This window comes from Oreochromis aureus, linkage group 6 (assembly GCF_013358895.1).
Source record: "Oreochromis aureus strain Israel breed Guangdong linkage group 6, ZZ_aureus, whole genome shotgun sequence".
Taxonomy (NCBI): domain Eukaryota; kingdom Metazoa; phylum Chordata; class Actinopteri; order Cichliformes; family Cichlidae; genus Oreochromis; species Oreochromis aureus.
The window spans coordinates 13,903,091-13,929,743 of record NC_052947.1 but is presented as its reverse complement, the minus strand read 5'-3'; the positions used below and the strand labels follow the sequence as shown (position 1 = coordinate 13,929,743).

The 26,653-nt window shown below is 40.4% G+C and overlaps 1 protein-coding gene across 1 annotated transcript in view; it reads left to right on the top strand.

The window, feature by feature from the left end:
* The first annotated feature begins 3,682 nt into the window (after positions 1-3,682).
* The window catches only part of LOC116312365 (protein sidekick-1), a 262,760-nt gene continuing 239,789 nt past the window's right edge, over positions 3,683-26,653 (top strand). Inside the window, exon 1 of the mRNA XM_031729765.2 lies at positions 3,683-5,280. Within this exon, the coding sequence (XP_031585625.2) occupies positions 5,109-5,280 (172 nt within the window). The 5' untranslated portion in view covers positions 3,683-5,108. The remainder of the gene's footprint in view (positions 5,281-26,653) is intronic.

Here is a 26,653-nt window from a genome sequence, read left to right as displayed (position 1 = left end):
TGACTGGGTGTGGCGCACGAGCTGTGATAAAGCTGTATTCATATCCAGCAACCTGCAGCAATTACATTTTGGTGAAATAGCAGTTTAGGAAAAATAACACAGACACACAAACACACACAAAAAACCTTTGTCATGATGGGAACAAGTGCTCTAAAAGCAACAAGAATAACCAATTGATGCTGTTAGTCAGTGTCCCGCAGCTAAGCTTTAAAGTCTCTGTCTGCAGCCACTTTGCCATTGTGTGCATCCTCCCAGCACTCCACTGCTATGACAGGTCAGTTAATATTGACATTATCTCTCTCTACCATGGCAGCTTGAGCTGCAGGGAACCGCTCATTAGCTCAGCTTGCATGTGCCTTTCTGTGTGGGTACGGGCGTGCGCACACACCACTGCGTTGATTGCTGGGACTGAAGTCATTAGCCTCGTCAAACAGGTGTTAAAGAGACAGGGGACCCTCCCAATGTTTGCCTTTGAGAGAACAACAGAGATTGGTGTCATCTTTCAGTCCCTATCACAGACCTCAGTGGAGGACACCTCGCCACTGCACTGTAAGAGAGTGGGTGTGCTCAGTGTGGCTGTGTGTGTGTATTTGGGTGGATGTTAGGAAGAGAGTGACTTGGTGAAATAAAGCGTACGAGAGTTTTGCAGAGCAGCTGTAGCTTGATGTCTTGAGATAGATGTCCGTGCAGATTGCAGGTTAGGTGACCTTACACGATGAATATTGTGTGCATAAACGTGTGGGAGTGTGTGCGTGCATGTTTGTAATTATATGTGTTTCTCCCTGGGTGAGAAGCTGTAACAGGATGCTTTGGTGATAGGGAGCAATAGATAAATTGAGGGTAGAAAATGCAGTGGTAATTGTACTGGATACACAGGTAATTGGAAGCTAAATTGGCTCCAGAATTAAAACCTGTGAGCACTCAAGTCTGTGCACCAGATAAGTGTGTGTGCATGTGTGGTGTGTGTGTCTCTGTGTGGTCACATTTATGTGCATAAAAATATTATTTATAGCTGCCGTGGGTTATAGACAGGTAGATAGATAGATAGACTTAGCACTTACTTCTTGAGTAGAGATTCATTGCAGGTACAATGCTCGGTGTGCTGGATCGCCTGCAAATATCAGCATCCCATTAAGTCTTGTTTTTATGGTTTGTAGCTTGTGGGCGAGTTGTTCCTTTTTACGAGTAGCTATTAGTAATTAATGGGTGTATCTTAACTGAACAACTGAAAAGAATTTTGAAAGTTTTCTTCTAAATCCTTCTATTTCTTTTCCTTCTTTCTTTTCTTTTCTTTTCTTTTTCTTTTAAGATTTGTATCAAATAAAATTCAGGCTGATACACCAGAGGGTAAAAAATATAAACTACTTATTACCTCAAAGATTTTCTTTTACAATTTCTTTTTTTTCTATCCTTCTTTCACTTTATGATTCGGGTCAGTTCTGGAGAATATTTTCCCTGCAGCCAAACATGTTAAAATGCTTCTTACGTTCATTCATACAGCATTACTGCAATATCCATGACCCACCTCGGCTGAAACAGGACAGATAGTCGAAGACTGTAAATAAGACGGCTTCATTAAAAGTATGGGCTTGCACAGGAATAGCGCTGGAGATCTGAAAGAAGTCAGAACTTGTCTTAAATGAAAGTGGAGGTCAGAGGTGAGCGGGGAGCCGGGGGATCACCATATTTAAAGCATGTTAATATACTTCATTCAAAAGATAAAAAACAAAAAAAACTTGCTCAAACTCAAGGACAACAGACAATGTGGCGGAGAAGGCTGCTTGAAAAAAGTCATGCCTAAAAACAAATCAAAGTAACCCCATCAGAGAGAGACAAAAGCCATTGCTGTGTCTGAGCAGGCTTGAAGGTTGTGAAAATGGTGATGGTATCATAGCAACTGGCAGACATCCAAAATGTGAGAGCAGTATGTCACTATCTATAAACATGTTGCCGCCTGCCTGGTGTGGAGATCGTTGGAGATCTGAGGGGGCAGGCGAGGAAGGTGAGATCCAAAGATGCAACGACCAATTGGTGTGCAACAGGTTGTCCAGGTGTGCAGCAGGGGAATTTTTTAGCACCTTGTAAACTTAGAAGAAAGAATTGAAGATTTCACAGGGGAGCTGTTCTAATTTTTTCCTCATGTACAGCCAAGTAGTTAAAGGCCTTACTGTTGCTACTATGCCAGGTTAGGTGTAAAGTCAGTACAAGCTGCCAGAAAAGCTTTAGAGCTTCTTTATACAGAGAGGAATTTATGCAGATCACTGTCATTTTACACACCTTTGGGTGTTCAGCAGGGTAGTGATTTGGGCTGGCACCGATCAACCTTCTAAAGTGGCCTACAAATCGGAAGAAACTAGCAGTGATGTGGCAACCAGAGACCAAGATTTGTTACTGAAATTAAGTGATTCATCTGCATTGATGGAATGAATGAGTGAATGAGTGAATGACTGACATTTAATGGGACAAAAAGCAAATCCCTCTATATTACCCTTTATACTTGAAGTGTAATATAAAATGTAACCCGATTATTACACTTAAAGTAGTAATAATTAGTTTCTTTGTTTATCATAACAAAGTGTCAAATGACAATTTCAAAACGAGGTGATAGGGTTTGCTTGTGCTAACTGTGAACCCACAGTTAATCTGTACCTCTCCATTACCACAGCTATACTGTTTTGGCTCACTCTCACTGCTCTCCTGATGCTATTTCTGTGGGCAGAAGGAAAAAAAGTTTAAGTGAAAAAGCAACTATAAACTCGTGTTTCATAAACTGGCTTTTTAAGAATACATTTCGGGGGTTGAAACCACTCCTGCAGATAAATTAGTATGAATTTTGGCATTTTAATGTGAAATGCAGAACAAAATCTGAGTCTCAGCACTGCAGATTAAGCTACTGATGGAGACTAAATTTAGCATTATAACCACTTTACTGGAAACAAAGTTAGATGACAATTGCCAAATGGATCTGGATGGAAAGATAAATGAGTGAGCCGATGCGTAGGTTCTAGGGGAGAGCTCATTGGGGACAACTTGACAATGCAGGAACACTACTTGGACACTCGGGGGATGGAAAGTCTGTCTCTGAGGATTTATTGAGGCAATAAAAGATAAGGTCACTGTGTTGTAGGCTTTAATATTAATGTGCCATTTAATGACCCTCACCATGGAAGAAACTAGGTTATCATTAGTGGTAAGATATAGCTCCAGGCAGTTATTTTGTGATGTGCATGTAGCTGCACCGCCAGCAGTGCTTCTGAGAGCTCCTCTTTAGTCAAATAATATATAGTGAAATTTCTTTGAAGTTAGCAAGGTGAAAAAAATCCCCTGGGTGGCTCCTTCTCATTTGCAGTCCTCCCCAGCCATTTATATAAATTCCCTAATAAGTAATAAATAACAAAACTAATAATATAAAATCCCTAAATACTAAATGGTTAGAGTGAAAACCTGCATATATATATATACGTGTGTGTGTGTCTATCTGTGTGTGTGGCAGGGATGTTTGAGGGGGTGGGGGGACCTTCCATTGCGCTCTTGGTGCTGGATGTGCTTTCCGCCCCTCGGTTCAGACTGTCCAATAGGAACAGCGGGAACCATGAGCTCTCCCAATCAGCAGCGACGGATGATAGTGAATGGAAGTTTAGTTTTTGAGTTTGGGATAGATTACTGGAGAGATTAAGGGAAAGGCTAACGGTGTAAAAAAGTAATTTCAAACTAATGTAAATAGAAGTTTGCGCTCATAAAAGAGTAGGTACGCAGGAGCTACTCGGATAAGTCTAACCAACAGACCTCACTCTCTCTCCCCCAAGTCTGTGCGGAGGAGAGAAGGGTGGCAGGTGTTCAGTGGAGGGAGACGCATCGCCCCAGTCGGCTCCCAAAGCCTCAACAGGGTTCCGACACGGAAGAAACCAGCGGGGTGAAAACAAAACGCCGAAAACTGAGGATAGAAACTCTCGTGAGTACCTATGGACAGCGATAAAAACGTATATTTGACGTATTGCTTTTTTCCCGGGCTCGTGCGAGCTTGCGGGGGGACCATTGAAGACTCTGGATAAAACAGCGAAAGGCTCCAGTGTCGCAGTAACAGCAGCGAGAGTAACGTTACCGTCTGGCTCTGAGCGGCTGCTCTTTCACTTCAAACCTGCCACTTTGGTGCCTCGCAGCAGCGCCTCCACGGCAGTGCACCCGCTCCAAGGTGGAGAAAAGTCTCGGTTGTTGCCGACAAACTTGAAATGCCATTATTTTTTGTGAACCTGTTGTCTCATTTTTCCGAGTAATCCGAGCCGCATTACAGCACAAGTTAGCCGGACTGTGTGGCGTGTGCGCGCGGGCAAAGAGTGTCCTTGTGTGCGAGGGAGAAGAGTGGACACAGTTTCGACCCACGGACACTCGAGTTTAACGTGTCAAATTGGATATCTTTTATCTTAAGTTTTGCTCAGATAACAGAGCACTCTTAGAAAGAGACTCGGGTGCCCTTTCCACACTTTGTTTGCAGACTAAATCCAAGGGAATTCGCCGAATCAATTACTGGATTGATTTTTTAGAGCATGCAGCCATACGGGCAGACTACGGATGGATAACTTAGGTGTTTTATCGCTTCTCTGTTAATGCGACCGCCGTGTAAACGGCTAAATGACCCGCGGGACAAATCCCCGGTGAAGACATCAAAACAAGCGCGGATTTGAAGTCGATAGCAGAGAATAAGCCGATAAGTCTAAACACACACACACTCTAATGTATTAACTCGATGGTCGGATCAATCCAGATGGAAATGAGGTAGACTATCACAGGTCGTGGAAAGACACGGACTCCGCAGCCGCTGCAGTTAAGAGATCACGGCTCCGGTACACCGTGAAGCCCCGGACAAGTGAGGGAAAGTCAGTCTGCCTGTTAACCGAGCCTCCTTACCCCCACAGCCTGCCTAGTTGCGGAGTGAGAGTTTGGAGTTTGTCAGCAGTGACAGCTTTACCCCGGGAAGGGCAGAGCTGAAGCCTGCGCCCGCCACCAGCACCTCCGCCACCCATTCGCACTTCTTCTCATTCGTGCGCAGGGGAGAGAGAGACTGAGAGTTGCAGAAGCAAAGCGCAAGAAGCGGAGCCTTTTCCCGCAGGATGAAGCCGGGAATTAGCCGTCCGGGATCTCCGGAGCGTGTGGGGGGACCCGCTGCAGGGAGCCGGGAGAAGATGGTGATGGGAACCGTGACGACCCGGAGAGTGAGCCGGTGTCTGCCTCTATTTCTCCTGCTTCTTCTCGGCAGCAACTGCCACATGTTGCACGGGCAAGGTATGAGCTGAACTCTCAAATGACAGATGATGCAGAGCAAATAAGAATGTTTCTTATTAGATTTTTAATGCGCGTTCTTTAGTTTTTTTTCATAGTTGATGTAAGCAGAAAATCTATTGTCTTAATAAACACATCCACACAGACCCCTTTGTCACTGCAATCATGCTGAACAGGAGCAAGAAGACATGAGGACCCTAAACTGCAAAAACAGTGATTTAACACATTAAGTTTATCACTTGGTGGAGTTCTAATCCATGTCTGCAGGAGGGGAAAAGAGAGGGGTGGTTTTATGGGGGCAAACATTTTTTGGTAATTATATTCTTGTGTTCAGAGACAGAAAAGGCTAGGTATTTTGTGCAGTGCATGTATTAATTATTATTATTGTTATTATTATTATTATTGTTTCTATTCATACTATAAATCGCAGGATTAAGTTATTGAGGATGTGTGTGTGTGTGTGGGGAGGGTCTTAGTGTTACAGTTTCCAGGCACTGATAATCCCCCTTTTATGCAGTGACCTGCTTAACTACAGCTCTTGATTTGGCACAGAAACACACAAATGCACAAACATGTAGATACACACACACACAAACATGCAGCCTCACACAGTGTGTTCATTAAAGCTGTATCCCATTCCGGCGTTGACCCTGTTGCTTGGGCAGGTGTCCGGATTAGTATGAGACTTGTAGCTGCGTGCTGAGTGGAGTAATTGTTGAATATGGCAACAGGAAAGGAGACAGATATGATGAGATATTGATCCCTTACCAAAGGTGGAAATGGTGGGTTGCCTTGTTCTAAGTATTCATATGTTGTTGTTGTTTTCTTTTGTCGCCACAGTGGAAAGAAACTGCAGTGTTTGTGCTATGAATGTGAATTTTTTTTAATGTACCTCATAGGAGGATGTGAGAGTGGGGAAACAAAAGCATGGAAAAGGTCAGGCTGGTGTTGACATGCAGTTTTTCTCTGGGTCACAGATGGTGTGGTGGGCAGAACGTAAGGCTGAGACTTTGGGGTAATGAGGAGGAGGAGTAGAGGTGGGGGTCTTAGGAATGTCTGTGCGTGTGTGTATGTGAAAGAGAAGTGTGGGGGTGTGCTATTTGTGAACGTATGGTGGATATGTGCAAGCGGTTTAAGTGCAAGAAAAGTGCCCGCATGAGTGTGAAGAAGGGGAGCGGGGAGGGTGAGAAAGTCAAGAGTGTGGCTGAGAGGGAAGGGAGGTAGTGTAAGAAGGAGTAGAGGAAGGAGAGAAGGGAGTGGTGAGGAAAGGGGGTGAGAAGAAAAAATGTACGGTGCTGGGTTGGAGGAAGAATGCGGCGCACCGTGCTTGTCACTCACAAAGCCTTGCCTGCAGTTCAATCAATGATGACGGTATGACAACACCTCTGTGCATGTCAAAAGTTGCTCTCCTCTCCCTTCTTTCCCCAGTTGTCACACTCTCCCATCTTCCTCCCTCCCTTGCTCTCTCCCTCCCTCCCTCCCTCCTGCCAGCGGCTGCAGAGTCAGCTCCTTCTGTCCTCCTATTAATGTCAAGGTCTCACCACCAGCACCCAAGTTACCACACCCCCCAATTTTCCCACCATCAAGCCCAGCAGTCCCTTTCAGCTGTCTGGGCTTAAGGGGTGGAAGGGGGTGAATTGGAAATTAATGAAACAGATTGGTGATGAGGTTGGTTGTGGTGAAGGGGTAGGGTGGTGGTGGTGCGGGTTTATTGATTTGATAAGCTGTGCCAGGCGGTCAATCGAAGACTGTAGATTTTCCAGGTTCCGACCCCTTTATCCCCAGCATTTATCAGGATGTTTTATTTTAGGAGGAAAAGGATGAAATTCATGAGCCAAGGTTGATCCTCCTGATCCCCCCCCCCCTTCCTCCCCTCCTTACAACCCACTCCCCCCACCCCTTCCCCTTTTCACTCTCTCTCTTCTCTCCGTCAATCGATGCCCACACCCGTCCTCATAAATGCGAGGGGGTTTATATGAGCCAACTCTCGTCTCTGGGAGCACATTTAAATAAGCTCATCGATCTTTCATTTTAGAGTTTAAGTGACGGCAGCATTTTACTGTCCCCCCATCCACCCACCCCCACCTCCGTCTCTCATCTGCTCACCTCTCCACCCTCCCTTCTTTATTCATAAGTCATCCCCCCCTCACCATCCAACCTCTGCCTCCCTGTCATGGAGTGGGTTCTGCTCCACAGCTGTTTGACTGATTCACATTTCCAGCATGGATCCAGACAGAGCCTCATTGTAGACTTTACGTATATTCTGGTGAAGTCAAGGATAGGTCACATGCGCAGTGTTTCCAAATGTTAATCATATTCTACATCAATAACAGAGGGAGTCCAGAAGGCTTTACTATCTTTAATATAGCTGTTCAGTGATGAAAAACTTGCAACGATTTCTTGGTTTTTCTAAAAGCAGCCTTTTTTTTAGCTTCTGTACCAAACCCAAACCACTCAGGACCACTGCCGAATAAAGTTTGAAAATGTGCAGAAGGAGTTCACGTGTATGAGACACGTTAATGTATACAATGCATTAACTGTTATGAGAACTGTTATGCTTGCAGCTCCATGCTAGTGGGTGTAGTTTTTTATGAATCACAGTTCAAAATAATCCTTATTTATCTTGGTGAAACGCCTCAGCCGCTCATCATCTGTCTAAAACAAGCTGTTTTAGCTCGCTTCCCTTTACGGCCACCCTCCCTCATTGGCTGCCCCCTGTAAATAAAAGGCTTGAAAAACAGCTGCTGTGCTTGCAACCAGAGCTGTGTGCCTGAGATAACTATTTTAAGTATATCCCAGAGTAGAAAAAATGTATATATCATATATCAAAAAACAGATATATAATTAAACTGGACCTATAAAAGCATTATTGGTTCAATATCGTGTGAAAAATATAGCTTTTCCAGGCTTAAATCTGACTCCAGCATGCCAGCTGTTAAACCACTGCTCTTCTCTCAAGTATAAAAAAATAAAGTGGAACGCAAAAGTTTTCCTTCTAACCATGAACTTTGAAGCTGCTTCCTTCGTCCTACGCCGGGAAAAGACTTTCACCACAAAGCTGACCCACTTAGTCGATGTATCAGTGTGTGATTAGGTTTGATATGACACATGCCATTGGCTCTGCTAAGCCGGTACTTGGTGCTGATTGGTCCACTGGGCATGCTTAAGTGAATTGAGGTCAGAGATAGGACATTATATGGTGGGCTGTGGGCTGGGAAGGTTCAGAGCAAGATGTCAAAACCCAAATCAAATAGACTAGCATGCAGTTTGATGCACAAACTTCCATCCTCAAGTACACACTAAAGTCCTTCCCTCTCATCAGTGTCAAACAGCAAAAGCGGACGTGGAAATTTGCTTAACCTTGGAGTAATGAGGAGAGGGTAGATTAGAAGGCTCATCTAAATGATGATCATTGTCAGTGCTGCACTCGCTATTCATGTTTTTTAATTTATTTTATTATTTTTTTTACTCTACTGACAGCCTCACCAATATTATGCCGTTATTTTCCATTTTTCATCATCTCCCACTGATGGTCTCACATTTCTGTGGCAACCTTTGCTTGGAGCTAAGAAAAAAAAAAAGCAATATTTTAAGAACAGTAGAAGCAATTTGTATTAGAGGCTGTTTGTTACCAGAGGTGTTATTGCACCTTTCATTACTTTAGCTTGCAACCTGGGGATTTTGATACAATTTAAAATGTACATGTAACGCTTGTTATGCACATGTTCTTTCTCTGCTCACAGACAAGTATTTAATGCCACATTTGAATTCTGGAGGCCCCTGCGGGGACTTAGGAGCCTGATGGATGGTGAATTTATGTGTGTGTGTGTGTGTGTGTGTGTGTGTGTGTGCATGTGTTTTAGAGTAGACCAAACATTGGAGGACAGTGTCAATGCATGTGTGTGTGGGGGGTTGTCTGATAGATGTCAGGTTAGTCAGATCTTAGAGGAAGTGAGGTCCCTGGTCGACTCCCTTATTTCCTGTCTGTCAGGAGGAACAAATCACCACGTTTCCACTGCCACCTGACACTTTGTTCGCTGTGTGTGTGTGTGTGTGTGTGTGATGGATTGCGAGAGAGTTTGTGTGTGTATCTACCTGTATCTGTGTGCATGCTTGGTATGTGAAAGAGATTCTGAGTACATACAGTATGTGTTGCTGCCCGTGCACATTGTTTCTGTGTGTGTGTATGTGTGTTAGACTAATGCTAACCCTCTATCACTCCTAAGTATTTTTTTCTCAAAGCAGAAGAGGCGGCAGTTTAAAAGAAGCAACAAAAGTTGCCTAATGGAAGATAATCACCTGTGTGTAAGTCTGTGTGTGTGTGTGTATAAAAGTAAAGTACATCTTTTCTACCTTTTTTGTTCAAAAGCGCACACACATAAACCCACATGAAAGCTAATCTGACTTTTTTTTTGGTGAGTCATTGAGGTTGTTGTAAAGAGGTCAGTCATGGCGTGCTTCCTACTCTACTACAGTTCTACTATGAATGTGGTGAGTTAAAGGTATAAAACAGTCAACATATAGGATAAGGCGCAGATATAATTGCCAGAGGCGTTGTGCGTTTTTCTCTTTCTGCTCAGTTTGTGCTTCTGCCCAGTCAGAATGGTATTTTGTCTTTGTGAAAAGATGCATTTTGCTGGAGTTTTCCCTCAAAAACATCCTTCAGAGCTTTGAAATGTGAACCAAGCGGGGTACAATGTGGTTTTTCTCTCTCTCTGTCTTTCTCTCTCTGGCGTCCTGTCTGTTTTGCTTCTTTTTGCTTTTCGTTTTTTTGGTGTTTGTTCTTCCAGTATCGTTCGTCTTCTTTTTGGTGTTGGATTCTCTCTTCCTTCTGTCTCTCTCTCTCCACGAGGGACAAAAGAATCTATTGCTGCAGGCCACACAGGTGGAATGGAAGCTGTTTTGCTGTTTAGGCCTTGGTGTTTATTATGTAAGATAGGGGGAGGAGGCTGCTATTGATCCACTCTGTGTATGTGTTCAAGGAGTTGGGGGGCATTGCATGAAAACCTTATCTAGTACTTTTTTTTTCTATTTCTCAAGTCATCGAAATGAAGCATAATGACTGCAAAACATGCACAGTTGGTTGTAATCGTAACAAACCAAAAGACACAGAGATTGATTGGCTGACAACAAGACAGAGAAGTTCTTGTTCATGCATGCACTCTCAAGTGCTGTTTGTTATCTTAACTGCTAATTTATTAAGTGTCAACTCATATATGTAGTGTGTGTCCCTCTGTGAAGATTTCCTGCTCACATACAGTGAATTGTGTAAGTTTAAGGGCTGTACATCAGGGCTGACTGGCACATTGGACGATTGTTTGGTCGATACACTCTCATTTGACCAAAGTCTCGTTGGTCAGACAATCAGCAGTGTTTCTTTAATCAGGGGAAAAGTGCTACATCAATAGCCTTCAAGGACTGTGCACTTAGTTTTTGTAGCCTGAGCTTTGGACTTGCCCAACCTAATGAAACTTGCTAGATCTAAGTATTTTAATATTTACCTTTACATGTACTTCAAGGTCAACTCCGGACCATGTCAAACAAGACATTGGTGTGACCTCCCTGTGTTAAATGATATGGCTGTAACTCTGATGAACATTTTTTCTCAGTTAGTTGGTATTATATAACCAAAATATTGAAACTGTTAGTTAATGATCAGTAAGGAGGATGATTGTTAATTGCAGCTTTATTGTTTAAAGATGCTCGGTGCAGGTAACTCATCACATCTGTCTATGATTCCTGTTGTTTTTCTTCAGTGAAAAAGAAATTGCCAGCAATATTGATAATTTGATAAATCTGTTCATAAATCTGAATAAATTAAACATGGAACAGGTAAGTTGTACTATTAATCACAAATACTCTTTTTTTAACAGGCTATGTTGAAAACATGCATAGGAAATATTTCATATATAGTTATTTTGTCTTTCTGCAGCCCGTAAAAATATGTTAAAATCCAATATTATGCCTGGGTAGTCACAACTTTAATATGTGACATCCACCCAACAGAGAGCATAGTGAGGGACAGGCAGGTTTGCTGAACAGCTGCTGCATAGAGGAACCAAATCAGCTCACTGTCAGGAGGGAAATTCTTCTCCTGGTCTGAACCTGAAAATGATTTTTTATGTTGTATAGTGTAGCATCTGACATTTGGCTTTAATGTTAAACACTTGTTATTGGAATTAAATAGGACAGTGACCTCTAAATTCAGGTTTTGAGCAGTTTGCCTTAGGGCTATAGCTGTGTCCAAAGGTAATTAATTAATAATGCATTGTTCGAATTTGGTAAGGATCTAATTGAGATCAAGCCACAAAGAGTCAAAGCAAGACTTTCTAGTGGTTGCTGTGCAAATTATTGGCAGTTACACACTAATATAATGAGACCTCTGGCTATTGGGAAACCAAAATGGCTATTAGCAGTTGTTGTCAAGGAGAGTTATTGTCAGTGGTGAGGAGTGACAGAGTGCTTGCATAGCAGCTTGGTAAGACCTCACAAACTGTGGCATATGGTCTTGAGTCTGATTTCACAATATTCTGCAATATCCTTTGACAAAATCATAATGTATGAGGTGTGATTTATTTATTTATTCATTTTTGGTAAACAGTTACTGAAGTCAGTAAATTAACAAACAAGCACCAGAGTAATTGAGTTGTTACAGCCGTAATGCTGACAGATCTGTATTTCTACTCTACTTAATGCTGAACTTTTGTTTTAGTATTCTGAACGTGGTACTTTTACTTTGTGAAGGATCTTGTTACAGTTCATCACTGTTAAGCTGCTAAAGAAACAGGTGTTTGCAGGAGTTGGTACCAGAAAAAGGAATCAACATAGAGTGAACAGCAGACTTTGCATTGATATTCACAAGGTGAACAAAAAAACAGCTCCGTATATATAGTTCTACTTGATGGTCAGATGCAAGTAAGAGATAACGTTAGACCAACTAGTGGGCCTGCAGCTCTTGTTTGCTCATGGTCAGACATGTATGGTTAATTTATCTTGTTGTTCTTTGAGCCACTGTGTATTGTGAGATGAAAAAAATGGTTGTTTATAAAAATTTAACAAAAGAATAATAAATATATATGTTTTTTAGTCTTCTTCTTGTACTCTATGTATTTATTGTATAATGGAAAGTAACTAAATACAGGCAGTATTAGCTGCCTAATTCATGGCAAACAGCATTCACTGGCAGTTACATCAATGACTTTTGACACTTAACTAACAATTATTAAAATGGGGCTGGCTATTTGTAAATGTTGATATATCTATAAATCATAACCATAAATAACTAGTAGTAATTTAGTAGTAATAACCTACTACTAAATTACTGCTACAGATGATTATGATTTCAATTTCAGTTAACTGTGTATAATGGTAAAGGCACAACAGATAGGAAATAAAACTAGCCAAGTGTTAAAAGTTAAACTCTACTCATGACTGTTAAAATGTACATGTAATGTGGATATAAATATGCAAATTTTGCATTTGGTTCAAAAACTACATATGTTTGTGAACTGGCAGAAAAAAATAATAGTTTTTATTTGGAACAAATATTTTAATGAATCACGGAATAGATGTTAAACATTTTGTTACCTTTGTAGAACCAGTTGTTTAGGAGGAGTTTGAGAACAAACATACAGAGATGCACTACGATCAATATAGTATGGTACTTAAATAAGCCGAGGTTCATATTAACAGCCTGTTTTTGACATTGTCATTCATAATAGAATACTATAATGCTCTGGTACTCAGTAGAGCCTTCAACACTGAGCTGAAACATTTCTGTTTTTTCTTTTTAATAAATGAATAAGCATTTTCTGACTGAGTTGTTTTTATTTTTTTGTGGAATGTAATCTCGGCCGATTGTTCCTTTTGAGACCTTTGGGTGTTTTCTCTCTACAAAATCTTATTAAGAAAGATGTGAAAAGCATGGAATCTAAAGGTACCAGACAAAAACATAAAAATAAAAAAAATAAACAAACACAAAACACGTTGTCAATTATGAAAGAAGCTTTGGGAATATATATTTAAAAATGTGAAGAAGTAAACTGACACAGCACATTCTTGTTTGTGTGAGCATCTCACAGCTTATTCTTTGTCGATAAACCATATGTGAGAGACGGTTATGTCCTTTTTCAGTGCTTTACAATAAGCTGCAGCCAGACGATGATGAAACAAGAACTAATAAATGAAAGCCGCTGTGACAGCTTCATCATATGTAGTCCATTTTATGGGTTTTAATGGTATTACGCACTTTGAACCCTGTGATAACAGTAATCACTGCAAAGTTATGTACAGCTGAGTGCCTCTAAAAAGCACCACAGACAGCCGCATAAGGATTAGCCTCTAATCAGGGCAATAATTAGATGGGTTTCACATGGAAAAATGTTTGTGAAACCTATTTTGTATATTAGCACTGAAAGTTGTTTGCTGCATATTTCATAGCTGTACCAAGTATGACCCTGTGACATTTTATTTACCACCATATTTCAAGTGTGACTGTAGCTAGTTAGCAGATTATTTTCTCCAGGTTGTTGTTGTTTTTTCCCTTTTTCCTAGATCTGAAGAAGAATTCAGGAGAAGTTTCATCATTTCATCATTTGATTAAAAATCGCAAAGCAGCAAAGAGATCCTTCTTGTGCTATTCAGAAGAATATCATTGGAGCTTTGTTTATTTTAGTTACTGAGTATGATATGAAAACGACTTCTTTCATTTTTGCATAAACTGCTTCCCACCACCGTTTGTCTTTTATTTGAAACTTGAAAATCGGGTTAGGAGCAAGCACCATCAAAACTAAACTGTCATTATCATCGTGCAGTGGTTAACTCCGTGAAGTAGACCTGATATTGTGACCTAAATGACTCTTGTATTTTAAGAAATATATAGTCATAAATGAGAATCAGAATGAAAATAAAATATAACTAACAGTCGCTGAGGTTGTTAGATCAGTGTTAAATCAGCACTTAAGTCAGTTTCCTTGTATTTCACACCAGTATCGTCTACATCAGCGGTCCCCAACCTTTTTTGCGCCACGGACCGGTTTATGCCCGACAATATTTTCACGGACCGGCAATGAGGTGTCGCGGATGAATACAACAAAATAAAACTAGTGCCGGTACCGAAAAAAAGAAGATTCATTCATAACACACGTGAAAAGACCCAGGAAAACCGAGTTAACGATAAAAACGATAACAAAATAAGGTTGAAAACCGATAAAAACCCTGAAAACCATACATTTCACACCTGAGCCTCAACTCTCGCGGCCCGGTACCAAACGACTCACGGACCGGTACCGGTCCGAGGCCCGGGGGTTGGGGACCGCTGGTCTACATCCATGTTTACTAGCTTTCAGTCTTATGCTTCCTTGTTCTTCTTGCATATTGTTTAGCATATTATAGCACGTTTCCTCCATGTTTTGAAATGTGGAAAAGTGTGAAACCCCTTTTAGTACTGTGTTGCATCACCTACGTGCACGAGATAAACAAAACAGTGACCCATTTACAGGAAAAACAGTTCAGTAGAAGTACTGGAAGACTACGTCTACTGAGGGAAACTTTACAAACCTCCTACCAGTTAATTAATAATATGAAAGAATGTGCATTTGTTCAATTTTATGTAAAGTGGTTTTCTTCTGACTGTAGGGTACATGCTATACCGTATGTCCTTGTTTTAGTGCTACTTTACAGTAGATTACTGTAATTTGCTAGTAGTCAGTGTAAGTCTGTAATATTGTAGCTATAATGGCCAAAGTGTTGCATGCTGTGTAGGAGTTTTCCACATAGAAACTTAAATATACACATACTGTATTTCTCCATACATTTATATACAAACAGCAAAAAATAGAAAATCTCCAGTTTGATATAGTTACATTTGACTGAAACATCACTGTATGATGAGAATATGGAGTAACTAAAACTTACTTCCTTAAAATGACACCGAATCATCACAGATTTCTGGTTTCCCAGTGAGTTACAAAAAGCAATCTAGGAACAGATTTCTCTTTACAGGAACAACTGGTGGAGCTAAAATAGCAGGTGGCTAGAGACACAGCAGAGGCACACACATACACACACACACAGCCTCCTTCCTAATACCTGGGAAATGCCTTTAAAATCCTAGACTTGTACTGCCAGTCATTTAGTGGCGGCACTAGATTAGTCGAAGGCTTAACAGTAGTCTCACTGTGAGGTGAAGACAGTGACTCTTTTTGCCTCATCCAGATGGTTTCAGTCAGTGCTGGGATTCAAACGGGCAACCATCCAGTGTATCATACCCGAGGCTGTCTCTTTTTCTCTGCACTTTCTGTTTATCTCTCACTGCGTCTTTTCTTCCTCCCCGTCTCACTTTTCTACACTTTTTTCTTTAAGCGAAGCCACTTTAACTGTAGCCTCCACAGGGTGTGGAGTGATATAGAATGATTGTTCAGTGCAAGAAGATCAAGTTCCCTCTTTCCTGTGCTTCCTGCACTAAACCCACCTGGATGAGACTATTTGTTTGTATGTGCCTTTTTGTTGTGACGGGGCCAGCACGAGCTATTTGAATAGGATCTTTGCATAGTCACGGAATATTACTGAGGTCAGGCTTGGCCGAACACAAATGCGGGCGTGTACGTCGCTGTTTTTATGAGAGCAGCATGATTTACTCGTTCAGTGCAAGGGCTTTGCCCCCGCTGCAGGTGTGTGTTCTTAGCTTGACGTGTTTGATCTGCCACAGGTGCTTATGAGGGTGGCTTTGTGTGTGCGCGTGTGTGTTCCTGGACACTCGTTTGCTTATGGTGATTTATGCTATAGGCTCAGAGCAAAAGAGACCCTTTTTGATCTCATCCAGGAATAGGCAGGAAGTACTATACTCTGTGTGTGTGTGGGTGGGTGTGTGTGCATATGAGAGAGAGTGTGTCTGGCCAGAGGTTTTTAGCTCAGTCCTTTGATCCAAGTAGAGGTGGGCATACCTCTGTGAAGAGCCAACCAGCATTATGGAGACTTGGCTCGCACTACAGAAGTGTGTGTGTTTGTGTGTGTTGAGAATCAATGTGGCAGAATTGTGTGGCCAGAATAAAAAACTTGTGGCTTGCGTTTACTACATGCACATGTGCACACATCAACACCCTGCTGTGCCTGCTGTTGTCTCAGCATTAATTGTGATGAAATAATAACAGTGTTCATGTGTCTTTAATTTCAAGACTGGTGGGCAGTTCTGGGGTAAACCCAACTTTTTCCTCTGCCTTTGGCACTGCTTATGATCTATAATGACTTGATTTAATGATTAGATGATATTAAATATTTATGTTTTTGCAATTGGCCAACTGATACATTTAGTTTTTAAACACATTGGTTCCCTGTGTAGCGAATCATCCTCTGTATCTGTCTTTCTATCAGCTGGGGTAGATCACCATAAGAGGTTTTACAAACTAGATTGCTTCACATGGGCCCACTTTTCTGCAACTGGAGTGGATTTGTGGCATCACTTGTAGTACAGAAGTACTGTGGTCATGTTTTTCATGCTGACTAGTGCTGGATTGTGAAATGAATTGCTTCTGCTGTTTAGTAATGTCTTCCTGTATGTATTTTTCCTATGTTGGTTGATGAAATCAATGTTTTGATTGACTTGGGGTTGAGTAGATAGGAATCAGGGCAAATTGTTCCTTGAAAAAGTGAGAAGAAACGTAGTTTTGATTGATGGATTAGGAAATGAATGGACAAAGATGGATGAGAAGATATGCTGATATGAAGAAATGTAATCAAGAGGAGAAAAGTAATTCAAAAAGAAAGTAAAAAAAGAGGGAGAAGAGTCAGTTATGGGGGTCACTGGAGTAGAGAGATAGATGAGAAAAGTCTGCTGAGAAACAGAGATAGAGATAATCAAGGATTCTTAGTCAAGACAGATGAAGTGAGCTCCTCAAATAAAAGACTAAGACGTGGGAAAATAGTTGGCTAACAGACTCCCTTTATCTAATTTTTTAATTCCCCTCTCGCTCACTTCATCTTTCTCTCCAATCGTTGCCCATCACTCTTGTCTTCTATCCCTGCCCTGCCTTACATCTTTCTTTCCTTTCTACCACTTATTTCTCTTCTCCACTCACTGTAATTGGGAAGGGGAGGTGCGCACACATTCATCTCATTAAGTGCACACACAGGCCCGCACACAAACACAACGCCATTCTCAGAGACATTTTGTTATCCTATAGTAAAATGAATTTGTGTGCACTGAGCCACAAGTCGTCTCTCACAGGATTCACTTTATCTTGTGAATGTGGGAGTAGAAGGAGAGAAAGGCAAACAAATGAAAATAAAATGAAAGCATTCGAGCGAAAGAGAGAAATTAATTATCTTGTTTGCCTGTTGATGCAAAACTTTCAATAGTGCCCTGTGCTGAGCTCCTGTGCTGAACAAACACACTACACACACCCACACACACACATACGCAGACTCTCACATGCAGACACTCACACACATCCTCAGTCATCTTGAGTTATATCCCAACCTGGAGGCTCAGCTGTGTTGTCTACGGTGGTTGTGCTTGACTCAGCAGAATGTTCATGGCAGACCACAGTGCCACTCATTGTTTTGTATGGTCGGGTGCACTTCCAACCTGTCATCACATCACTCTGCCGGACATGACATTTACCTTTGAATGCTTGTGAGTGCAGCAGAAATGTGATTGCAATGTTAAGCATCAGATTCATGCAATAACTGTAGAAGTGGTTTTTTTGGACGTGAGTGCCCTATCCCCAGTTTGCAGTAGAAAGTAACAGTTGTGGAAAAACAAAAACAAAACACTGATTAATTTATGAAGAATTATGGGAAAAAACTTGCACGTTGGTACTGCAGCCTGAAAATGCAGGAGAAGGCTTAACTGCCACCACACTAATGGTTAAGTAAAAATGCATTTTTCATGCAGGCCCTCACCAGATTACACCATGCATCTTGTGCCGCTTTCACATGACAGCAAAATAACAATCTTTAATGAATTTTACGTTTAATTATCTTCGCTATTAAAAAAGACACAAAATTCATCAAACGGATCACTTTGGATACAAAAGACCGTAAATGAAGCGATTGACTTGAGAGGACCAGTTTTATGAAAGATGATACCAGGAGGAGCGATTTGTTTACAGTGTGTGGGGACCCAGCTTATTGGTTGATTTGTATGGATACTTCTGCATCTTATGTGTTTAGGTGCACGCAATCGAAAGTTTCGAGCACAGTCAGTTTCATTATATCAATTAATTAATCAATCAAGTCTTAAGTAACAAGTGTTAATACACTTAAAAACCAAATAAACACAAAATCATTGAAAGCAATCATATTCACATGGAAAAACCTCCCAACAAAACCCAAAATGCTTACTTATTTCCCATTTGAAAAAGAGAAACAAAGCCAGCAATATATATGTATATATATATCTATATCTATAGATATATATATATATGTATTTTATAATAATATATACGTCTTTTTAGACTGATCTCTAATGATTAAACTGCATCTGTTTTTTAAACTGAATTATATTTGTGCATTTTTTTTTCTAATCCTCGTCCATATTATTCCACTAATTCACTTCACAGACTGCTCTGCATGCTCCTCATTGTTGTCGTTATATATAAGGTTATTAGCAGTAAAATGTTGTGTTCTGTAAAGAGTTCACAAGCAGCCATTAAATTAGATTTTGGAACCTGTAGTTAGGATCCCTTCATATGCAATCTGTCATACTATACTGTGATATATATTTACAGTAAGAGTGTAAAAAAGCATTCATTTAGCTAATTTAATTAAACTTTAGGCCACAGACAGTTATATTCAAGATGTTAGTTGGACTCTCAGTTCAGTCGTTGCTGTTGCCAAAGTGCATTAATGCAATTTGCTTCTAATGTTGCTTCATAGGAGGGGAGATTGGATGTCTTATGAAATGTAAATTTACTTTAAAATGGGCATTATTTTCTACTGAAAGCATATTTGTGTTGCTCTCTGTTAAATATTTGTGCTGTAATACAATAATATTTATGTTAGTCTGCTACGTGACTCAATTTTTAACCTCAAACAAGCTGGCCTGACTGACTCTTTTCTCGCCATTAAATTGTCTGTTGCTGATGTGGCTCTTATTGATGCTCAGACTGGCTTCAGCTGATACTCCAGCCCTCCTTTTAATGATGTACTCTTCCTGGTCCTTCATCTCATAGTGCACTGGGTATGCATTACAAAAACTTTGCGAAACGTACAGGTTCCCTCTCATTGCAAGAAATTAGAGGTCAGCATGTCATTGTTGTTTGGAGTGTCTCATAGGGCTAAATTGATTTTATAGGAGAGGTTTTGATACAATAACTCATGAAGTGTGTTAAGCCGTTCAGTTAATCTTCTCTTAGGGGCTTCAACAAAAGTGTGCAATTAGTCGGGTTTTAAATCTTTGTATCAAATCATGATTCACTGCAGTCCCTGCTGAATTCTTCTCATTTACTGCAGTTTTGTCTTTATTTTTTATGGACAATGTGACTGTTATTGCCCACAATATGTTAGTCTCTGTTAGAGTTTAGACACGACTTGAGACAGTAATTCACCAATCAGGAAAATATACAGGCATATATGTCATTGGCTTTAGTGAACATGGAAGACAGAGTGATGGACATTACCCATATGGAAAAGATATATATATAAATCTTGTAAAGTTTGTATCTGTCTTGTGTGAAACTTGTATGAAAAGCATACAAGAGTGAAAACAGATATAAGATCCCTTGAAAAATTATGTAAATGAAACTTGTATGTTTTGGATACTTACTAAAACAATACATGAAAGTAATGAGAAAGTGGCCACTTTCATGAGTAAATCATATAAGCCTTATATGATTCACTATATGAAGTAGGCCACATCTGATGCAAGTCTTTTATAAGTTTTTTCTATTTCTTTTCCATATGGGTATATACTAACCTGTTATTCGCCTGTGTGATTATTGGGCTCAGTATAGCATTTTTACAATTATAAGTATTTCATTTTTTAACCAGTTCCTGATGGAATAAATTAAATGAAAAAAAAAAATCCACACTGGCTCTGATCCAGCCTCCCCACTGCCTGTAGTCACCACTCTGATCTGATTTAGTACAACATCACCAGAATTAGACTGTCACCTCTGAAGGCTGTTATGCCACAGAGGAAAGCATTTGCAGGCAGTGAGAGAGCAGAGCTGTTTCAAAGGCAAAGTAGCACATGTTGACGAATTTGCAATTAACACCACAATCTTATAATCTATTTCTTTGATGAAGAGCATGTCCGATTTCCCAATTACACTTAAAATGCCAAAAATAATGAATTTTGTGGCAGTGAGATTCAGTTAACTGTAATTAGATAAGCATACACCGTATAAAAGATGGACGTAGCTTCTGGGTACGGAAAGTGAAACTGATGTGGAAGTGCATTAAACCTGGATTCTTTCAATGACCTTTAGGAGTCTATGGCTGTGGCTACAAAAAGATTTCTGGTTGGATAAAAGTTTATTGGATGTGGACTCTATAAAAACTTTTCTAATGAATTTATGGGCTCAATCACTCATTTCAGGTCATACTGAGTAAAATATTCAGTCCATTGTGTACATTTTTGTCACTGTGTTCCAGAAAGGATGTTTGTCCAGGGTGTGCTCATTGGTATTTGCAAGCTAATGACCATGTGGTTTCACATTTATGTCAGCCCTTCCCTCATTATATCAGATTCAAAACACCAAGACATTGATGTCAATGACCCAAAAACAGGGCTTCACAAACTTACTGTTGGTGTCATGGTAGATGTGTCCATCTTTTGTACTGTCTATGTAAATAACATTGTCTAGTCAGCAGTAACTATATGGAGATGGTCAGTGTGCATACATGGAAAGCATCAGCAAATAACAGAGCAGGCTTCAATTACAACAAACATGATGACAGTATTTACGTCAGACACAGCATGAAATGGTGGTCCTGGGGTGGAGGAGGGTTGCAAAGATGCTTGCAGAGGAAACTGCACAGATAGGCTATAACTATAAATAACATGCTCTCGATAAGATCTGCGTATTGTATCCAAAGAGGCCTATTAACTGTCACATCAGCTGATGGTGTAGGCAAGTATTGGGACTTTTAACTTCTTGAAATTATGTTTCATTCATATATATGTGCAAATTTTCAATTTGACTGGTGATTGAAATTTCCTGAAAGAGACCAGCTTTGGTTGACATACTATATATCTCATTTTCTCAAGGTGTAACAAATTTTCTAATTCCTTCAACCACCTATCGAAAATATGTCTTCTTCTGATGAGATTTTTCTAAGTGAACCCCCGAGTACTGTTTTCTGCTTCTAGAGAAGGCTCTGCTTTCTGCCCTACATTTGTAGACAGCTACCTAGCTTCTCAATTTCTGAGATCCAATTTGTACCAATTTATACTCAAATGTTTCGGTCAAAACAGGGTTTGACTTGTGTTGCACAGTGAAATCACAAACACTCACTGTGGCCAGTGTAACCTTGGTATTATAACAGTAATCTATAATAGTTTTCCTTAATAATATGATAGTCTTGTGTAAAAGCCAGCGTGTGGGTTTTGCTCCAGTAATCCACTGTTCTAAATGTCATTCCACTGCTCTAGGCAAACATTTTGCTGATTACAGCAACCATCATTTGTGAGCAGCCTCTCATGCCCAGCAGACACACCTTGAATATTGTTTGTTTGTTTTTGTGAGTATGTGTGTGTGTGTGCGCGTGTGTGTATGTGTTTGTTTTTTGCCTTGGAATTTACTGTTCAAGTCTAGTTCTTGGCAAAATGTGCTTGATTATGTGCTTTCACAGTCATTTTATCTGACACAGTGACTTATTAGGATGTCTATAGCTCGTCAAACTCTGTGTGTTTGGGCTGTGTGTGTACCTCCTTTATCAGAGCATTTTTGTACATCAGGTGTATAGATAATTGCAGTGTGTCTGTTTATTTGTGTATGTGAATTGACTTTTAAACCAGCTGCTTTCAACACACCCAACTCAATCATGGCTGAAAGAGTTTTGTAGCCTTCAGCTCCTCCCCATCTCAATTCTCTCTGCCTCCTTCTTTCGCTCTCTCCATTAGGGATGCGCCTGTTGACTAATTTCCGTTCTCGATTAAAAAGGAGAAAATTTGGAATAATCAAATAGTCTAATAATAAGAAAACACTCAGGAAAGAGTCAAAATTAAGCACAATTTTAAGTGCAAGGTGAAATGTTGTCCTAACAAATATTTTGTGCATATTTTAGAGCCACTTGAAACCTTTCATGAAATTATTTTTCAACACCTAAATTATATTTTGAATTCAAGAGAAATATGTGGCACTTTGATGCTTGAATAACGCTGCATACATGATGTCATATTGGTTTGCTACCCTCGTGAGGTCAGCAGATGTGATGGTTAGCGTGTGGGAAGAAGTTGGTAAAATAAAGATGGGAAAGCACCAACTTTCCCATCCCAACTTTACTTTAAATGTTTGGACTTAATTTGTAGTTTTAACAAGGATGAGACAAGAGATTGATATCACACTTGGGATTTGGGATTATTATATGAGATCAAAAGACTCTAGGAATACTATGAATATGGGCGCTTAACTCACATGCCACCATCGTGAATTAACGTTAGCCGAGGACAGAAAGGTAATGATAAATCAGTTGGCATGATAACCCATCCAGCAAAGGACACACTTAACTTGAGTGTAATAAAATAATAGAATCCATCACCTATTTTATGTGCAAATATCTGCTTCCATGGAACATTCTGGAAAACGAGGGCTTTTGTTGCATGGTCAAGACATTGAAACCCAGGTATGAGACGCTGTTGGGATGTTTTTTTCACGGATACGGTCGTACACAGGCTCTATACAGAACTGGTAAATGGTAAATTGACTGGTTCTTCAATTTAACTTTACAAGAAAGCTTGAGGACAGCACAAAAGGTTGCATTACTTGCGATGTGTGCAAATCCCAGGCTGTGGATTCATTTGTGACTATAACAGCTTGTTATTTCACAGAGAGCCCGTGACTGGTGTCTCATGTTCACTACAGTAATATACACATGTTTGCATTTAGCTGAAGTGGAAATTAAACAGTAAATGTATAAAGGCTGATTTACATCATGGAGCCCTGCTCTCAAAAACTGACATAGATGTAACTCTGTCTGTGTAGCTGGATTTAAGAAATAGGTGTTTAAAGTTTTTAGCGCCGTCTTCTGTCAGTATAGAACGTTATGTCACTGTGTTGGTATGTTGGTAAGACTTAGACTTAGTTTGTGTTAGCTAACTAGTAACAGAACCAATAACTCAGGGGAAAATAAGAAGACTAAAACTAAAAATTAGTTTAAGGGAGTCACTTTTCTGCTGCCCCTGGCCGCAATAAGAAGTTTCATGTTAAACCTGAGGATATACTGTTTACTTTCACTTTCTGTCTCTTTAGCAGTGAGTGATTCTTCATTGTTTGGCTAGCTGCACTGACACAGGAAAATCCATCCGTTAGCTGTAATGTTCGTGTTTGTAAAAGACTTTATAAATGAGGACTGTGTGGAGGAGAGCCTGTTTGAGTCAGATGACAGGTGATTCACCAACAAGCTAAACATTAGTACAATAAGTTCAGTTTGTCAGGTAAATACAATATTTATCACAGGTTTTGACTGTGAAAAAACAGTTAACTCTCTCAGATAAACAGACACAACCATGTTTGCTTATGGGACATGGGTGGTCCATTGATGCAAACGGACCCCCAACACACTACCACCGCTGAACCACAACGCTATGTTTAGGACAAAGATAAAACAGACCTTTTGTGAAAAAATGTGAAAAAGTTAGGAGGATCATTGTCTTTGCTCTATGATTGCCAGGATTAACAAAAACAAACAAAATCACACATTCTAATTCAAAGGTTAGGGTTGAAAAAATAATGACTTAGATCTCTGAGTGTTAATCAGTGCTGCACATTAAAAAGATATGAATAATTTTTTAGTTAGTTTCAGTATTTCTGGTGCCGGCTAAGTAGGTTAGTAACGTTTAATAGCCGAGTTGGCTAATCAGGCACACCTCTATCCCCCACATTGCTTTTTTTTTCTTTCTGTTTTCACGCCGTCCTGTTCATGCCTGCTCTAAATCAAATTAGCTGGACTCATGGATGTATTACGCTTGTATAATGAAACAGCTGGTCCTTTTTGTCTTTTCACACAAGCTCAGATTCACACTCACACAAGCAAAGCAGACAGTAAACAAAAACCTATATTATCATAAATGAATAGTGAGTGAGAAGGAGGGAGGCTGGATACATTTTGTTTGTTAGGGAAGTAACAATACTGTATTTGTATTTTCTATTCATTTGCATTTGTTTGGATTCTTTTTTTTTTTCCTGTTCCAGAGACAAAGTGCAAAGAGAAACATACTGAGCTAATGTAGCCCAAAAATTAAGATAACTCACAAATAAACCGGTTGTAAGTAGTAGCAGATTACAGCTGCTGTCAAATATACAGACACACATACACAGATATACAGCTCAGCATACACACATAGGGGTATATACTGTATACACCGTAGGTATACTTGAATGAAAAAACTGTTTTATTTCTTTAGTTTTTCAATTTTATGCAGTGCAGTTCTGCTGAAACAGTGCATTGTGTTGCACTTACGCACACACGCACACAAAAATAGCCAAGTGAACACAACACCCACTAACCAAAAACAGGTTTATGCGCTGACTGAGCAAGATGCAAGTTTAGTGGTCAGTGATTTTTCTCATGTTAGCACAATAGAAGCTGCATTAATTTTTCTGTCAGAACAAACGCACACATCTGTCTAAAATGTCGCGACACGTGTGAGAGAGAGGTTCCGCGTGTTTGCGAGCATTTGTGGTTTACACTTCCAGTAGTTTCCATATTTTCAGGACATTTGAATAACTTCTCATTTTCCCTTTTCTCTTTCCTGCTGTTCCTCATGCCCTCTCCCCGCTCCTGGACTGACTGTGTCTTTCCATATTGTAACCCACCCCCACCCCCACCAGCCCTGTGGACTCACATTACTTTCACTCTGCAGAAACTTTTTTTTTCATATAATTCTCCCACTCTCCTCTTTTGTCCTGTCACTTGCCTCCCCCTTTCCATCTCCTGTCCCCATTTCCTTCCTTTTAATCTTCCTTCTTGATGTCCTTCTTTCCATCTGGCTCCATACAAGGGAAAGTGGGTGGCAGCCCCATCCCAGAGGGGAGATCCACTAACTGCACCCTTTGGCACCAGCTGTCTGTGTAAGGCCCAATGTATGTGCACTCTTGCGTGGCTTCGGGTGACGTCTTTTTTTCCTCCTGTGTGTGTTTGAGAGGGGAAAAAAATGAGTGAGTCACAAGAGAGGGTGGTTGGTGAATGTGGTCCGTAACTCTATCTTGGACGACATGCAGCTAAAAGCATTAGGTTATAACAACTGCCAGGCCTGGCAGCATTTGACAGGGCTTTGGGCAAGGATAGAAGGACAAATGGGGTGTGGTGCCTTACAGCTGTATGTGTGTGTGTGTGTGTGTGTGTGTGTGTGTGTGTGTGTGTGTGTGTGTGTGTGTGTGTGTGCGTGTTTGTAGCCCATTCTATCAGCACCGGTCCCTGTGTGAGCACTTAGTGATTATGGTAGCCCAGAGTTGTTAATTTGTGTAATCAGTGTTTAATTGGCATTGAGGAAAACACATTAATCAGACCAGAATAAGTCTCTGTCTTCTTTGCGCTTTTCATTAGCCTGCTTCAATCAGCCAATCACAAGCAGCCTGGGAGCCTGGCACTCTGGGTTATAATCACAGCTCTCAATACAGCCCAACAGTGGTGACTTACTGGTCTCACCATGTGGTCAGAATGCCACTTTTTTACATATTAAGCACTGAAGCCCATGTAATTTGATAAGGAAATTTGTACATGCCTTGTGATGTGTGTGAAGATGGTGTTAAGTATGAAACTTTTAAAGCTGTAAGCTCTCCAGTGTATGGGAGCGTGCGCTCACATGAACAGGTTTTATCTTTCGTCGATCACTTTTGTGCAGACGGTCGCTGCATCTGTTCGAGCACTTTTGTGTAGATATGGGCTGCATCAATAAATTTATCTGATCCTCTGCAGAGAGAACACACACACATACACACACGCAAAATGAAAACAAGCAGGCTATCAAAATCTTAAACCCATAGCAGCAGAAGCGATGACATATTAGATTTCTATAAGCTGGGTATAAGCCTTGTCCTAAGGTTTCTCAGCCTGGAACTTTTATTCTGTTGCAGGCCCACACACAATACTCTCACATGTTTACTCTTATCCAAAGACCCAGGCATAATATTCACTTAATATTATACCGTTATTATTCTAAGACAAGAGCTTGGTGAATTAACTTGCTAAAATGCTAAACATTTCCTAAACA